The sequence below is a fragment of the Bactrocera dorsalis genome, chromosome 2, assembly GCF_023373825.1.
Source record: "Bactrocera dorsalis isolate Fly_Bdor chromosome 2, ASM2337382v1, whole genome shotgun sequence".
Classification (NCBI taxonomy): Eukaryota; Metazoa; Arthropoda; class Insecta; order Diptera; family Tephritidae; genus Bactrocera; species Bactrocera dorsalis.
The window spans coordinates 21,760,459-21,777,560 of NC_064304.1; the positions used below are offsets into that span (position 1 = coordinate 21,760,459).

At 36.0% G+C, this 17,102-nt stretch overlaps 2 protein-coding genes across 4 annotated transcripts; one reads left to right on the forward strand and one right to left on the reverse strand.

Annotated features, from left to right (window-relative positions):
• Positions 1–1,652: 1,652 nt before the first annotated feature.
• LOC105229828 (protein RUFY3) lies at positions 1,653–17,014 on the reverse strand. Of its 3 annotated transcripts, XM_019991619.3 has the most exons (8): positions 14,867–16,344; positions 9,493–9,671; positions 9,172–9,426; positions 8,849–9,090; positions 8,383–8,528; positions 8,012–8,292; positions 4,170–4,267; positions 1,653–2,308 (listed from the first exon to the last, which is right to left on the reverse strand). In XM_019991619.3, the coding sequence occupies exons 1-8, from the start codon at positions 15,375–15,377 to the stop codon at positions 1,684–1,686; spliced, it is 2,337 nt and encodes a 778-aa protein (XP_019847178.2). In that variant the 5' UTR covers positions 15,378–16,344; the 3' UTR covers positions 1,653–1,683. The 3 variants fall into 3 exon arrangements, with proteins under 3 accessions (XP_019847178.2, XP_029407673.2, XP_029407674.2); XM_029551813.2 differs by lacking the exons at positions 1,653–2,308; positions 4,170–4,267 and adding an exon at positions 4,308–6,845 and having other exon boundaries at positions 14,684–17,014; XM_029551814.2 differs by lacking the exons at positions 1,653–2,308; positions 4,170–4,267 and adding an exon at positions 4,308–6,845 and having other exon boundaries at positions 14,867–16,950.
• Positions 10,092–13,470, forward strand: LOC105229827 (uncharacterized). Its single transcript, XM_011210291.4, has 4 exons — positions 10,092–10,732; positions 10,799–12,185; positions 12,246–12,637; positions 12,691–13,470. Exons 1-4 carry the CDS (start codon positions 10,328–10,330, stop codon positions 12,787–12,789), a joined length of 2,283 nt encoding a protein of 760 aa, XP_011208593.2. The 5' UTR covers positions 10,092–10,327; the 3' UTR covers positions 12,790–13,470.
• Positions 17,015–17,102: the final 88 nt, after the last annotated feature.

The window sequence follows — 17,102 nt, forward strand, 5'->3', positions numbered from 1 at the left end:
AAAAGAAAAATCGCAAGACGCATTCGAATATAAACAATTTTATGTCAAAAGAATGCATATACATATATGTATGTATGTTTCTATTACATACGAAAGTTGCACTGGTAGATAACGCTCACTACTTGACTCATACATGTGTAAGTAATTTCTATTTAAAATAAAGTATTTCCATTGAAATATAGTGCAAAAAAATGCAAAATTACTAATTGAGTTGATTTTTCCGTTTTCGCAAGCTCGTTGTTCATTTACATATTTTATTTTATTTTTTTCCACATAAAAAGATAAGGAATGAAAGGAATGTGTTTGTTATTTTGTAAGAATATAAAATTATGTTTTTGGGAGTCTACAGTATGGAATTAGTACATCCAAAAATTCCATTCTAATTCCGATTCCGGACTTGCGCAACCGGAAAAAGCTAAATATACATCCGGTCAATACACGGTTTTCTTTGAAATACAAAAAAGCGATTTCAGATATCTGGTATAATCAAAAAAATTATTCCAGGTTGATTAAACTTATTCACGTATTTTCTTTTAATTTTTTATTGGTAGGCAAGCAGAAGTGTGTGACTACAAGTAAGCGATGTATGTATTCCAAACTAGATGTGGAAGAAAACTCGTCCAAACATCTATGTATTTCCTTACATTTATAAAGTTTGAATGTATTCAAATATTAAAGTATATTATTATTATTTGCCTTGACACAAGCTCTCAAGCCATTTGGCCATTGATCAATAGCTGCACGCATAGTTTCTATTGATATAGCGACTCTACTCGAAGCAAAGACTTTTTGAGATTCTCCAAATTTCTGTGTGATATTCGACAGACCATGTTCTTCAAACCGTAGTCCCGTGAATTCAAATCTGAACTTCACAGGGCCAATTATCGACAGCTGTTAAACCAGTAATATTGTTTTTAAGCCACTGCTGTGTGATTTGTGCTGGAGCACAATCTTGTGGGAAGATCTAATGCTTTTCATTGAAGAGAATATTTCCTAACTGCTCCACCACGTCTTATAAATCTTGCTGCTGGTGGACTTTTGTCCCAATTTAACCACTTTGTAACATAACTTATGGCAAGACCTATTATACATAAATATGTATGGAAAATATTTAAGAGCGATTTACTTTTACTTACATATAATTGGAAATTAGCACGTTCTCGTACCTGTCACACTATTCTAACTGTAATTAACAACCGCATGGTATTCCACCTAGTACTGCTCTCAGAATAAAAATTCAGAGAAATAAATTGGCTTTCCATAATTTTTTTAATTGTAACTGGTATATTTGTACGAAAAGTAATAAATATTTCAATACATTGAATACAAGCATATTTGATACAGTTTAAAATACGAGCGCGTACCGCTTATTACACTAAAAAACTAGAATATTTTCATAGGTTCGTACAATATTTGTCACGGTAAATGTAGACAAGTTGTACACATTTAAAATAGTTGGCGATTTGTTTTACAAATGCCGAGCCTGCCCAGAATTTTACTTTAACTCGGCAATACACACAAATACAAAATTGATAAATAGATTTAGTATATGTACACACTGATAATACATATAGAATGCATATACATGAACATTTACATACATACATATTAAATACAAAGGCTTTGTATGCCTTTAACTAGTACAATATAAAATTAAATTAATGCAAGTTTGTGAAAGCATCATCATTTCCGCGTCTCAAAGCAGCGATAGCAAACACGTACCGGCTTGCCCAGCTGCCCCTGATCGTTGAGTAGTGGCAGTGTGTGCTCCGAGCATGTGTTACAGAATATGTCGCCGCAGCTGCGACAATGGTGTTTTCGACGCGTCAGTCCGAATTCTTTCTTGCACGCCGTGCAATGTGTGGCAATCGAATCTGGCGCCCATATACCAGCGCTACCCACCTCCGAGGGTGACTGCAGTGACAGATCGGACGAACGCAATTGCTGCTGCTTTCTTTCGCGTTCCTCCAATTCGGAAACCTTCAATTTGCTAACGCTTAACTGTATGCCCAACTCTTCGAGTGTGGTTTGTGCCTCCGTCCATTGTGTGCGCATTTTGTCGAGTTCCACCCGCAGCTTGGCACTCTGTTGTGCATCGTCGGTGAGTTCTTTTATGCAATTTTGCAGTGAACTGATTTTCTCCTTCAGCTTCACTTCCTTCTCTTGCAGCGAATGTCGCCATTCGCGTTCTATACGCGCCTCAGCTTCGGCGCGTGCGGCTCGCTCCTCGGATGCGTTCACCTGTGTGGACAGTGTTTGTGAGGTATTCTTGAGTATTTCGCCCAAATTGCTTTTATCATTGTCCCATCTGTGTGTTGAGAAAATGAAGAAAAAATTTTTGTTAAAAAAAAAATAATAATAAATAGTATGTAATGATAAATAGTAAGTAATGTTTTTCTTGTTAATATTTATATGTATATTGTAAGAGTGTGAAACTGTGAGTTCGAGACTTTTGAAGTGAGGAGAATATTATAGAAATCATGTCCCATTAAAGCAACTCGCCTAACACACCTTTCCCTACGGTCTGATCATATCGATACAGCATGTTTCTGGACCTTTCGTTTGGTGATTTCGTTAGCAACTAACTTGCCATCCAAACAGGGACTAGGTATCCGTTACAACAGTATGTTAAGCCATCTCCAACGTGGAAAAGTTTTAAAACGAAACACCGTAGATTTATTGAATGAGTCCGAAAACTCTAATGAAGGGGTTTACATTTTTGAGAACAAGACTAAAGCTTATTTGGCTGTTTTTGTCTTTGGGCCTAAAAGTTTTAGGTCTAACTCAATGGAATATATCAAAAGTTGTTGGACGACTCAAACAATTCAACTCAACCCATTGTAATTTTATATATTTTACTGAAATGATTGCTCCTGAAAAAATATCAAACCCCTTTGACAGTCATAACCGTATTTAAAGAGAACTCATAGTAGAGATATTAAGATATAGATTTTTTCAATCGGGTGAAATTGGGGAATGATGGATAATCACTAATTTTAAAATTGAAAAGAATGCGAATCGCAAATGACAGTAATATCTACTAAGGCGCTTTTTGTTATGTTCAAGTATACGATTGTAAGAATAATAGGCATAATTGCCTACCAGTCAGTCGTAGGTACTGGTCCGCATGAGTAGAAGAGGGTCTCATCGGAGAGATCATATAGGCGAAAGATCACGCGAGAAAGATCACGCTTAAATTTGTATTTCAAATTAACTTCGAAGAAAATAAATGATTAGGCGACCTTTTATGGATACGTAAAACAAGTGAAACTCTACCGAGTTAATTTGAATTCTAAAATATCAATATTTTATACAATATCTCATGGTCTATTGTTTACTTGATTATCTTTATACTCCGAAGAGGGTATTTCAAGTTTGCCGCAAAGTTTGTTACACCAAGATGGAAGCGTTGATGGCCCTATTTCGTCGACTGGCTATCTAACCGTCAGTATATACGCTAACTAGTCCTTGAATTTTTGGATATCGATCTGATTTCACTCAGGTCATTTGCTTCCAAGTAACTTCTCATTTATCGGAATCGCCAGTATGGAACCACTATTGAAGATTGAACCATCATACGATCTGATCGATTAAGTCCTTTTGTATTGATAAGATAGCTTCACGAAATATGTCTTAAGTTATTATTAAAGAACGTGCTAAAATTTTCAAACATACTGTTCAGGTCGGTCAACTGATTGGTCAAAATCTTGACGAAGCCATTTTTACACCTTATAAAATCGATCTAAATCTAGATAAAGCCCTTTTTCCATCTTATAAAACCGGTCTAAATCTAGATAAACTGCTTTTTACATCCTAAAAAAATGCAACTGTGAAGGGTATTATAGCTTTGGTGCAGCCGATTTTATATCTGACTATCCTAAGCAGCTTTTTCAAAAATATTTCGAGAGTATTTTACAGCATTTAAACGGGTGTTAGGTGAAAGTAACTGTCCGGTTGTTCTTCTCGTCGTAGTAGTTATCGGTAGTGTAGGCTGAATTTTAAGTGTTTCCCAAAAGGTCATGGATTTTAGTTAAATTTAGCGCTTGATGGGGAATTAATATACAAAAGGTATTTTTATAAAGGGTGCTCTAGAATGTTACTCTCACTTTCGATGCTCACAATTTCACACAACTTTTCTGCAATAACTCAATAGCTAGCGAAAATCTTACTTCTTCTCCAGCTGTGAAATTGTGCTGGCCATGTCTTCCTTTTGACTCTCGAGCTTTTTGAGCAATTCGGTTTTATGCTTGAGCGAAGCGTCGCATTCCTAATTTTGCATGAAAAAAGCAGAAAGCAAAGATTCACTCGTCAATTCAATATCAGTTTTAAGTAAATTTGTATTTTTATTCACTTTATTTTTATTTTAATTATTACATACATATTACTTAAATTTAATTTAATTTTACTGTCAATTTATATTTTGTATAATACAATATAATTTGCATTTATAAGGTATATTAGATAATCTTAGTACATATGGTAGTTATATAGAGCGCTAAATTCGGCAAAGTAAAGAGCAAATAAATTATATAATAATGAGTAGTTCAATAAACTGTTGTTGTTCCTCTAATCACAGAATACTGTTTTGTTGCCTCAAGTTGAACCAAATACTGATTTTCCAATTAATACTTGCTTAGACTAGAGCTAATAAGCCACATAGAATATTGACTAGCTTTCATTTTTAACAATAATAATTAATTATAATTAAATAAAGTAGATTTCAATAAGCGCTAAAAGCTGCGAATACTTATTATATGTAAAACATTTGTGTATGCACATACGTACATATTTACTTTTGAACGATAAGCTAAATTAATATTAATTAATAGTCGATTTTGACTCGAAAATGACGCTGACTAGTTGATAATGCCACATATCGTCACATAAAATGCAAAATAACGTAACAGCACTTTTCTAAGTTTACAGGTGGAGGAAAAACGATATAATAGAAACAACACATATTGAAACAAAATTTGAGTTTCGGTTATAAAATGGTTATATATTAGTTATAAATTGGTTATATATTGGTTACACATTGGTTATATCTGACAGCGGAAGCTCAAAACTTTATGCTACATACATATGCATATGTAAAACGGTCGTAAACAATAAAAAAACTCAATTTAGATTTTTTGATGATACGTTGTTTTGCATTTTAGGTGACGATATATAAATATGGATTTGCTGCTATGCACTTTAAGGAGTTATATCCACTTGTGAATTTCAAAAATCAATATTTTTGTTTTACATATGCTATATCGAATGTATGTACATATTTTTGAGAATATGCACCGAGAATTTGAAGTTGGTTCGGCGTTTTTCTCGAAATGCTGTTTTCAGAGTCGGCTGGACTGTGCGACTTGAAATTTTCTCATGAGCTTCTTAGTTATGAGACACAATCTCCAGTATATTTGAGAGGTCCTGATTACGACTTTGAACTCAAAATTCTGCCATCACGTGCAGCTATTTTTGTCATTTTAGTAAATGGTGGGGTTTTGACACTTACACCACGTTCAAGCGGATGTAACTCCTTAAAGCATACCTATGTATGTATAATTATGTATGTTTGTTTGTATGTATGTTTGGTTGCTATAATCTATAATGTCTGAGTACTAAATTCCTCTGATTGGTTTTATGTGTACATACATAGTAACTTTCCGGTATATCTACGCACAGGTATCATATCATTTATGTTTACATGTATGTCTGTACATATGTATGTATGTATGTTTGTAATCTGTAAGAATATAGCATTGTACTTTTGAAGAGACTGCAGATATTTTGCGCCTTATCTTAAAATTCAAATACATTTTAACATCCATATTTTTAACAACAATATATGTATGTTTGTATATGTAGCTAAATATGTATGTATGTAAGTATGTATGTATTTATCTAAGCTTCTAATTTTCTTTAATATATGTATGTAGGTATTTTTCCGTCAAAATATATCTCCTAAGTTAATAAAAAGGCCTTTAGTATGCGAATACGAGTATTAGTAATGACTGTTCACAGCTATAAGGACTTGAGAAATGTAAGCCATACTTTACGCTAACGACGACTAGACATTATTATTGTTGTTGTTCTATTTTATTATATATTTTTTAAATCAAATTAAGACTTTAAACTTTCGATTAACTTTTTTCAAAATTTTCAAAAATTTAACATAATTTTTTGCAGCTTTGCAGCGTCTACACACATACTTAACGCTAGCAAGACTAATAGAAATCACTAACGAAACTCTCCACTAGTTTTCTAAATGATTTTCGATTATTATTGTTATATTATTTTTGTTTTTGTAAAATAAATGCTTAACATCAAGTAATGTTGAATTTAATTAATGCTTAAATAAGTATGTATTTAACATATTTTCAGTTTTAGATTTTCTCTTGCGACAAGGCATAGTCACTTTTGCAGGTGTCTATCGGCTTTTCCGGATAAGATTTAGCCACTTCGGTAAACGATTTCGCTGAAGTTGGTGTTTTGAGTTCGCCCTCAGCGTCTAGTTTGTCGGGTGCGACCGTTGCCGATGGTGACTTGCGATAATTATTGGGATTGAATGGTGGTATGGCGTCGACTTTCAAATGCAAACGCTTCACCGGCGGTCCAATGTCCTGCCGATGCTTTTTGGTGAGCGCTTCGAATTTCTGCAGATTTTGTTGACGTCGCGACGCAGGCGATTTATCGCCAATGGGTTGACCAGTCAATTGCTGCTGTTGTTGCTGCTGTTCTAGCTTAGATTCGTATTTCCGCTCGAGCGATTGCAGTATGTTGCCGATTTGTGAAGCTTTGGTTTGTAGGCGTGAGACCATTTCACCCTTCTGTGTCAGCTCATCTTCACATTCCTGATTAGGCGCGAATTGTGAATGGTTCGGTATAAAGAGCGTACACATATACGTAATGCAAATTAAGTTGATAAAAATATTACTATATTTACATGGCTTACATATTACAAAATAATTAAGTATGGTAATTAATAATTAATGATAATTTATATATATGTATGTATATTGAACAAATTAATCGATATACATATTATATATGCATAAGTGGATTAAGTTGATGCTTAATACATTTAATTAAAATAATTAATTAATGTATTTTTATGAAATTAAATTATTTAAAACGGAAATTATTTAATTAATTTAATTCTGATCAAGATTTTTTTGTCCATTGCTTTGTTAATTATTAATTAATTTAATTAATATTAATTAATTATATTTATAAAGTTAAATTAAAAGAAAAATTATTTAATTGTATTATTTAATTTTTCTAATTAATTGAGTTCATTGCAATTATATTTGGACTAATTTTTTTTATTAATTTTTAATTAATTTAATTAATTTGTGTATGGTTATGAAGCTAAATTAATTAACATATTTTAAAAGAAAAACTTTTTAATTACTCTAATTAATTGAGTTCATTGCAGTTATATTTTGGCTAATTTTTTATTAATTTAATTAATTTGTGTACTTTTGTGAAATTTAACTAATTCAAATATTTAAAGGAAATTTTGTTTAAATTAATTTAGTTATTTTAGTTCAGATAAATTATATTTTGACTATTATTTTGTTAATTATTAATTAATTTAATTAATTAACATATTTTAAAAGAAAAAATTTTTAATTACTCTAATTAATTGAGTTCATTGCAGTTATATTTTGGCTAATTTCTTATTAATTTAGTTAATTTGTATATTTTATGAAGTCAAATTAATTAAAAAATTTTAGAAAAATTAAATTAATTAATTATTTTAATTATTTTAGTCCGGATGAATTAAGTTTTTGCTAATCTATTAATTAATTGATAATAATTAATTAATAATTAATTAAAAATAATTTTTTTTATGTGTTTTACTTTAATATATTTTAATTGCACTAAACAGACAACCATTTAATTTAGTCAATCAACTAATTGTCTCCATATCTGTTAAAGTAAAAACTTCTATACTTTTACTTCGCACGGATTTCTTTTGTAACCGTTGGCTTTTCCGCCACCTGCTCTTACCCACCTGTAATTTGCGATACATTTCCAAATTAATTTGTTTTATATCGTCCAATTGGCGTCGCAGCGATACGATTGTATCCTGCTTTTCGTGTATATCCTTCTCAAGCAATTTCATGGCCACATCGGATTCGGCCTTCAGGGATACTTGTAGTTTCAACTCCTTATCGAGTTCAGCATTTTTCTTTTTCTCTTCACTCAGTTCGGCGTTGAGTGTGTCAATCGTTGCTTTGTTCGCACGATCTGACGATTTGTTTGGACTGGCTTCCGCGTTTGATGTAGAAACATCTTCTATGGGAAAGAGGTAATATTTTAAGCGTATAAAAACCAAATGTGGTCACACTGGGCACAGGACAAGAAATGGATGGATATACGTACTGGTAACGGTGGCATTTTGACGTAGTGCCTGATTCTCGGCTTGTAAGGCTAAGAGGCTATTGCGCGCAATCGCTAGATCCTCCTTCATGAGCGCATTTGTTGTTGTAAGCGATTCAACTTTGGCCTGCAGGTTACCGACTGTGGCACTAAAGGGAAATCACGTAAGTGATAAAAAATCCGTCTCGGATAGCAAAGGGTCAGCACGCAATTATGCAACACAAGGCTACTAATTTTCAAAAGCCTCAAAGTGCGCAAGTCAATATTGAAAGAGAGATATTATATGATTAAATTATAATAGAGACATTTTAAAATTTATCGCCTTTTTTAGAAAAATTCTTAAAAATCTACTTTCGCTTTAAAGTTCCCAGACTTTTTTTTTCTCCACGAAATTTTGGTTGAAAATAGTTCGCCTCTGTGTTGCGCAATTGAATACATAACCTTCAAAGCAATACAATACAAAGCATACTTTAAGTGCCGATTGAGTTCTTCAATATAGTTCTTTTGGTCCAACACGGCAATCATGTTGCCCTGACCATTCGCCTCCAATGACTGATTGATCTCTTCGTCGTTCTCGTTACTGCGCGAGCTCGAACGCAAGTAAAGTGAGAAGTCGATAACACCCTGTTGTGAATCCAAGTCTTCCTCTTTCACGCACAAATTACAATCGATGACATTCAGACCCACCAAAATGCCCATTATGACCACAATCTACGGCGAGAGACACAAAAAAAAACGAAGAAGTGTTTAGGAGTGTTGTAACTACTAAGTCACTGGTATTAAGTATCGCACCTCATCGCTCATCATTAGCGCATGCGGTTCGTAGTATTCGTAAAGCGAATCGTCTCGATGTTCGATAAGCGCCTGCAAATAATCGGCCAATTTCTTCTGCATCAGCGCTATGCGTAGCCAAGCGCGAGCGCGTCCAATATGTGTGCGCACGGTGGGCAAATCCCGTACACTTGCGGTGATGTCCTGCGCCTCCGGACAATAGTTTTCTACGCTCTGCAACAGATCCCACAATTCTTTGCGTGGCCCCAAAAGACCCTAAAACAAGCGGTTAGGTTGTATAAAGATAACGCTCCCCGGAGATGAGAAAGTCGTTTTACACACCTTCTTTGGACGCAAGCCATGGCCCAGTACATGCTCTATGACGATGAAAAAGTGCTGCAGTGGTAGGTGGTCCGAGTCCAACATACGTCCGAAACGTAGCGATTGCTCTAGTAGTTCCTTTACCACGAGTTTGCAAATATTTACGAGATTACTGCGTTCGATTTCAGCTGGATCGCGTGCTAAAAGTACAAGTCGTCGAATTGTAACGATTAAACATTGTAAGACCTGCGTTTAGCCAAGTTGAATTGGCTGTTTAACGGTTAAATCTGGTTTATGTATTCATGTGATCAATATGATCAGTTTCAGCACTCAAAAATTCATAATACAATCACACCCCCGAATTGAGAGAATAACGAGTTTACGCCGAACGTGGTAAATTCATGACACTTTCTTCTTACAATTGACAATATAAGCTGTTAAGCTATATTGACGTCAGTTTGACAACTGAAGTGGAGATAAATGATCTTCAGGTGAGCAATTTCTTGTAAAAAACTCGACTGCCTCTTTCTAAGTATCACAATCGGATGTCATAGAAATTACTCTCAATATTTATTTGCAATCGGCGCACACTCGTATTCGTTTTTTAGCCACGCCCACAACCACTTACATTAGTCTATCTATGCATTCCCACACTACTAACGTATCAGAATTTGCTTGCAACTGAAAATATTGAATATCGAAAAGCATAATCAAATGAAAACTTAACGAAACAAGAAAATTTGTATAAAAAACTGTAGATTATTCAATTGATCGCAGGGACTTTTGGTTTGCCGCAGACGTCAGTCGGCACGAGAAATGAAATTATCAGTTTTGAAAAAGTATTTGACATGAAAAGATGAAAATATGTGTGTCTCTAGTGCTGCTTACGTTGCTTTGTCCGGGCGGCTGTCCAGTGTACGATTTCGATTTGCGCACCGTCGAGCAGCCTAGTCAATTCGCGAACGGTCTAAAGCTTGCCGCCGACCTTAATAGCGAGTTCAATCAGGGCATGATGAATTTTCATGTGCTCAATGACAAGGACCGATTCGATGTGGAGGACACATGCAAGTTAGACGGTATTTCAGACGAGCCTGTTGAAGGTCCAACAAGAAAACTGAAGTATTTACGTAGAGCTGAAGAGGAAGATTTATCTAATATGGAATTGAATGAGTTTGTGGGATCGAATCTTTTTGATAGTACACGTAAGAATTGCTTTTCACCGGAAGATTTGAATTTGCTGGCCGCACGTAGGGACTTTGAGGTAACGTGCGGTTACTTTTATTATCGCATAAAGGAAAAGTGACCTTAATATTTGCAATTTTTACAGTACTTGCTGCCGAAAGATTTGCCGAAATGTCTACTCAACGACGACATGTTGAATATGCTACTGAATTACTTTTACAATGGCAACGAGTTTATACAAAGAATGAACGAGGTTTCGAGAAAGGTGGTTGAGCGCGCTTATTACGATATGTTGGGCGGTTACTTGCGCTCTTACATGCTGCCAGTGGCTAAGTACTCCTTTTACGGCGGCAAGGTTAGTCTCAAGGTGGTCAGTAGTGTGGTAGAGCTGTATCAGCAATGCAAGTCCTTTCTGAACACGAACGGCAATGGCTGGAAAATGCCTATTTTACTTGAGGAAATGGAAAATGTGCGTGTGGACTCGATAAGGGGCTCGGACTGTGGTGCCGATGGCAACGGCGCTGGTGGCGGACCGACCGGCTGTGCACGTCTCGAAATGTTGCCGGCCAGTGATGGCGATGAAAATGTTATGCTCGTGTCTTTGCCAAAACTGGAAGCCGATTGTGTTGAGAACGGTTTGAGTAATATATGGTTGCCGTTTCGGAAGCGACGCAATTACGATCTCAGATCACAGAAGTCCGCTTATATCATTTTACGATTTTACGAAACAGTCACACGTTGTTATCAATCACAGTCAATGCCACAAGAAGCTTTCAATTGCAAATTTATAGCATGGATTAATGAGAATTTAAAGCCACATCTATCCGACGAGGAGTTCTATCCCGGTCTGGGTGGCGTACTACGGATTGTTGAAAAATTGAGAAAAGGTCGTAAGGCGCTGGACATGGATGATGATGAAGCGCTCAATCAAGGCATAGAGGATCTGAGCGGTACGCGAATGGGCGATACTGGTGGAGTTGGCGATAGTAAAAGCGACGATGGCTTCTCTGACATGGAGCTCGCACAAAAGGCATTGGAATACAAGATGAAGGAGAGCGCCAGAAAAACAATGATCAATAGTAAACGCTGGTTTGAGAAGAACTCCAACGATAATAGACAACTGCAGAGCCGAAAGATTTGCGAAAAGCCTAAAGGTCAACAAAGCCAACATGGTCCGCAAATACATCAAAATCAAACACATAAAGGCAAGAAGCCAAAGTGTAAAACAAAGGGTGGAAAGCATGGTGACGCCGGGTCCCTAATCAAGTTGACATCGGAAGAACAAAAACACTATCTCAAGTATCTTTGTTGCATTATCGGACTTATACTGCTCATATTACTGATCATACTGCTTGTCGCTATGTTATTGCGATACCGCAAACGTAGGCGTAAGACTGAGCCAAAACCAAAGCCACCGAAAAAAAAGCGTAAATGCCCTGCATGGTGCAGCTTTTTACTGTGCAGAAAGAAACCACGCGATGAAGAGATCGTTATTAAGCCCGAGACGAAATCGGTTATTGCGACACAACCACGTAGATCACACAAAAAATGTAAAAAGTGAAGCCTATAACTAATCAATTTCAACTTTCCAGACCGACGCGCGTCCACTTCCACATCATCGCTGGCCTGTCAACCGGCTGCTAAATGCATTCCATGCTCTAAGCGTGCCACCAAGGAATCGGAAAGTGCACCCATTATCGAAACAACCTCACTTGATTACTATTCCTCGTCCGAGCCCGAAAGTAAAGTGCGTCAGAAAGCGAAAAAAGGCAAACAGAAAGTGGTCACAATAGATGAGAAGAAGAAGAAAAAATCGGCCTCACCCTCACCAACGAAAACCAAGTCATCACCGGCAAAATCTAAAGCAGCAACACCGAAATCGCGACTTGGTGGCGGTGCAGAGCTAAAAAGTTCATCCAGTTCAGATAGCACGAAGCGCTTGGGCATACAACGTACCATCCCCACAGACAATAAGAAGAGTAGTGTATAGGAAGGTATCACTTTCATATAAACCAATATTAAATATTCCTATTACAGAATGAAGAGGACACGCCCTTATTGCCGCAGCCGGAACGTCCAGCCTCCCGCGATCACTCGAAAGGTTCACGCAGTTGGGAAACCATGTACGACACATAAATCTCTACTCAATCCACTAGCATCTACAATATAGCGTATTTATTTTCTATTTACTTATCGCAAGTGTTTATTCACATTATTTATGTATATTTTTGCATTATTTTTAAGCAATTTTTTCGCTAAATAAATAACGGATCTGGCTGGCAGCCTGATTAAAAAAACATTGCGTATGTTATGGATCCACTGAAGACGTCGAGCTTCAAGATAAAGGGTTTAATTGCAAATGCGGACCAAGCTCGCGTGGCTCTTACTCAAAAATAGCTTCGCGTATGCATTCTTTCATCAAAAGATTAATAGAGCATGATGTGATGCATTATTGATGATTATAGCTTCGAAATTGCGCTTCATCAGCTATTTAAAAGATATCACTTGAGGTCTAAAGAAGAGATCAAGCGAGGTCCCAAGAGGAAAACAAGAGAAGGCCAAATTGTCCAGAAATAGGTCAAAGAGGGAGTCCAAAAGTTCATAGCATTAACTTCATCTCATAATAAAAGGGGTCCAAAATAGATATAAAGTTAGGACTCAATTTGTCGATGAATAAGTAGGGAGTCCAAAAGCTTAACTAGAATCTAGAAATTTTAAAATTCTACACATTTCCTCTCTTGTGATGTGCAGTCCTTTCCTAGCAACATCCAAGCTCAGAAAGTATTTCTTTCATTAAAGGATTATTAAATGGATCATCAGTAGAATTGGAAGAGAGACCAAAAAACTGTATTGTAATTTTTCCATAGTTATTTCGAATTTTTAAACGTTCTATAGGTGGACTATTTGTATCTTTCATTTCCTACTCAGATTTGTTTATATACAAGAAGAAGTTAATACTACTTTTCAAATGAGTTTAGAGCATTTTAGTACTGACTCGGATAACTAATTTTTCTTGTGATTACTTGATCAATAAGAAGTTCTTAGCGATTATACATACATATACTACATATTCTATCACTACTTGTCTTATCAAATATTTCATCGGATGTCTTTCGTCAATAAAGCTACGGCTCGAGCGTTACTTAAACAAAACATGTTTTAAAAAATGTTCAGCCATTTTAACTCAAGTTCAAAAACATTTAAGACACTTTAGCAACAAGATGGATGTGTGAGTGCCACTATAAGTCTAATGCATTGTTGTCAAGAGGTTTATCTACCACACTTCTAGGTAAGCAACAAATACATTTATGTCACCTATAAGTGATGCTTGGGATAAGGATACTTTAACGTAAAAGCGCCGAATGACATCACCATCATGCAAGTGAAATAAGTGCAATCAGGTGTGAAGCAATGCTTATACATGTCAACACTTGTAGCCAAACAGCCTGCAGGAAACATGAATTTATAAGGACATATAAATGTAAATTATTAAAAAAAATGCTCAAAAACGGAAGAGATATAGATTTTGGTGTTTTTTGGAACATTTACAGAGCTTTAAGAAAACAAACATACATATGTATGATTTGTTACACAAGGGCAGAGAAAGTTTTATAAAATTTGATAATATGTATGAAAAAGATATATTACAGTGTCTATTGGTTGTGCGTATTTTCAAATTCCATAGAATTTACACCAAATGTAAAAACAGCCACAAATCTAATTCGAACCAACTTGCAACAATTTGGAAACCGGATATTTTCCTGTAGGGTAGCTATTACTTAGTGTTTACATTGCACAAACCAAACAATTATGACACATACAAAGTGATTGATTTAAATTTAGAGAATTTGTTACTGAAACAAAATTATTTGAAAACAAAAACCAAAAAATGCATTGTGTTTGAAATAAAAACAAAAAAATAAATAAATAAACAAACATATGAATCTACTATTTACATATGCACTTGTGTGTGTGTGAGTGTAGTATGTTAAAATATTGCAATGGAAATTAGTTGAAAAAAGCAACCTACGGTGATTGGACCATTCACCAGTACCACCAACACCAAACACACCAATCAAGCCATTATCTGCATGTGCATGTCGTGCGGTAAGCAAGTGCGACAACGACGACGACGACGAACCGTTCGTCTTGTGCACATGTTCGGGTGCATCGTTAAAACGACGACCCAGCAAGTTACGGACAGTCAATATACCATTATCATCCAAACCGTTCGACATTCCCGAATAGCGTTTGTTCTTTTGCCCCAGTTGTGTGCCGCGTTGCATGCCATAGACGCTGGTACTAGTGCCACCGCCGCCACTATGCTGCTGTCCAATGTCAAGATCTTGTAGCTCCTTCAGGCACAACCAATCGCCGTCAACGGAAACGCGAAAGTTGCACAAATAGATAGTGTCCTGCACACCGCCGGCAATCTCTTCACTTGTGTTCGCATGTGAGGCCTTTGGCAGACTAATTGTTGTGGAGTTGTTGTTCTGCTGTTGCTTAAGTTGCTTTTGTTGTTGCTGATGCTGTTGTTGATGCTGATGTTGCTTTTGATGAACACCCGTGGTGGCGCTGGTCATCACGTTGACTTGCTGTTGCATTTTGTAAATTTTATTCGAGCTATTTGACTGCGTGACAATCGCTATGGTAGTCGATGTGTTGTTGTTATTATTGTTGTTGTTCAACGTTAATTTCCTGGTTTCGTCAGCCAGGGAGCGCATGTTACGGGTATTGGGTGCGCATAAGCCAAATCAAATTGTTGGAAAGATATAACCTGGGAACGTACACAATTGGCCCAGACTCCACGATGTGATAATAAAAACCCTGTTGGCTTTGTCTGTCGTTTATTTGAAGTCACAAAATTGCTGTGAAAAGTAATTATAGCTCGCGTTAATCGAATATTGTATGCTCTGGTGAAAAATCGAAGCGCACTTCCCCACCCACAATCACCATCGATGCAAGACAAAGTTGTTGTAGACCAAACTTCGCCTTTTCGCTTTTATATTGACTTTCACAGCTAGTTCTGATGTATTTAGCAATGTTTCTTTGGTTCATTTACATATATTAAATTAGCACTGTAAAATAGTTTTACTATTTAAAAACACGATTAATTCTTCATGCAAATTTTCACTGTGTTTTTACAAATATTGCACCGTAAAATATGCGAGTGAATAGGTAAATATGTATTTGTATTGCGACTGACTGGCTACTTCACTGATGACTGTCTGCTTCAAGCTTTGCAATTCTCACAATTTGAAGGTATAGTATTGTGTCCTTTAGGGCTCTCTGCTTGAAGTCGTCAATTTACTCGCACCACTCGCTCACATCCGGTGGTGAGTTTGCTCACTCACAATTTACTTGTTTTCAAGTTGCCGTTATTGATTTTCCACTGTCACCGCTGTCACTTTGACGGTCAAAAGGCAATTGTTTTTATGTTCTTTTCGCTCCCAACTAAACACCCTTTATTTGAATTTGTAGCGGTTTAACCGGTGGCATATATAAAAGTTCGGAAATAATTTTCAAGAAACTGGGCCGCAAATTTAGTATTTGAATATAGAATTATTATAATTTATGCAACGACAGTCAGCTCTCGGAGATCTAACCCTGTTTGAATCGGTAAGTAGGAAGCAAAATCCTTAAGTTTTAATTAATTCTAAGCAACCGAATTTGACTTGTTTTTTTTTTTGCCAAATTATGTTCTTTTTCTAATATAACCCTGTTTGGATCGGTAAGTGAGAAGCAGTAGCAACAGCCTTAAGGCAATAATTCTTCCTTTATTGCAACAATGCACTTTAATATTTGAAGATTAGATAAGATATAACCGAGAAATGGTTGGACAGACAAGAGATGTTGGTGTTGCCTTAACCGTAATTGTGCTGTTGGCGCTTACAGGAAAGTTGTTGTTGAAATAAGTACCTAATATCCGTTAGAATGGTAAATACTAGATAAGTTGTCATCGAGGTCATCCATCGGTAGACCCAGGAAGCGTGCTGTTTCGACGTGGCGCCGTAGGTATAGGGATGTCAGATGTGTAGGATAAGCAGAACAAGCAAAGAGGAGGTTAGTGTCATAAGGGGACTCGTTGCACGATGAACATATGTTTGATATTTCAAAGTCAATTTTGGATAAGTAGGAGTTTAACTTGCTGGAAGGAAAATTGGATTCTTTGTAATTACTTGGACACCAGTTTTGTTAAATCGGTATTTAATAGACTTTTGCACGTAAATAGATAGCCTTAACTACTATCAATGTTTATTTACTTAAAATTATTGAGATTACATTCATTTATAATCCTTAGATATTTTATGCGGATTATTTTTAGACACATGTATGTAACGATTGCAGCAATACTGGAATTTCAGTTGTCAAAGAAATTCTTTCCCATCACACACTTGTAAATTAATTAAGAAGAAATAAGAAAGGATCCTGGTAACAACTAAAAATCT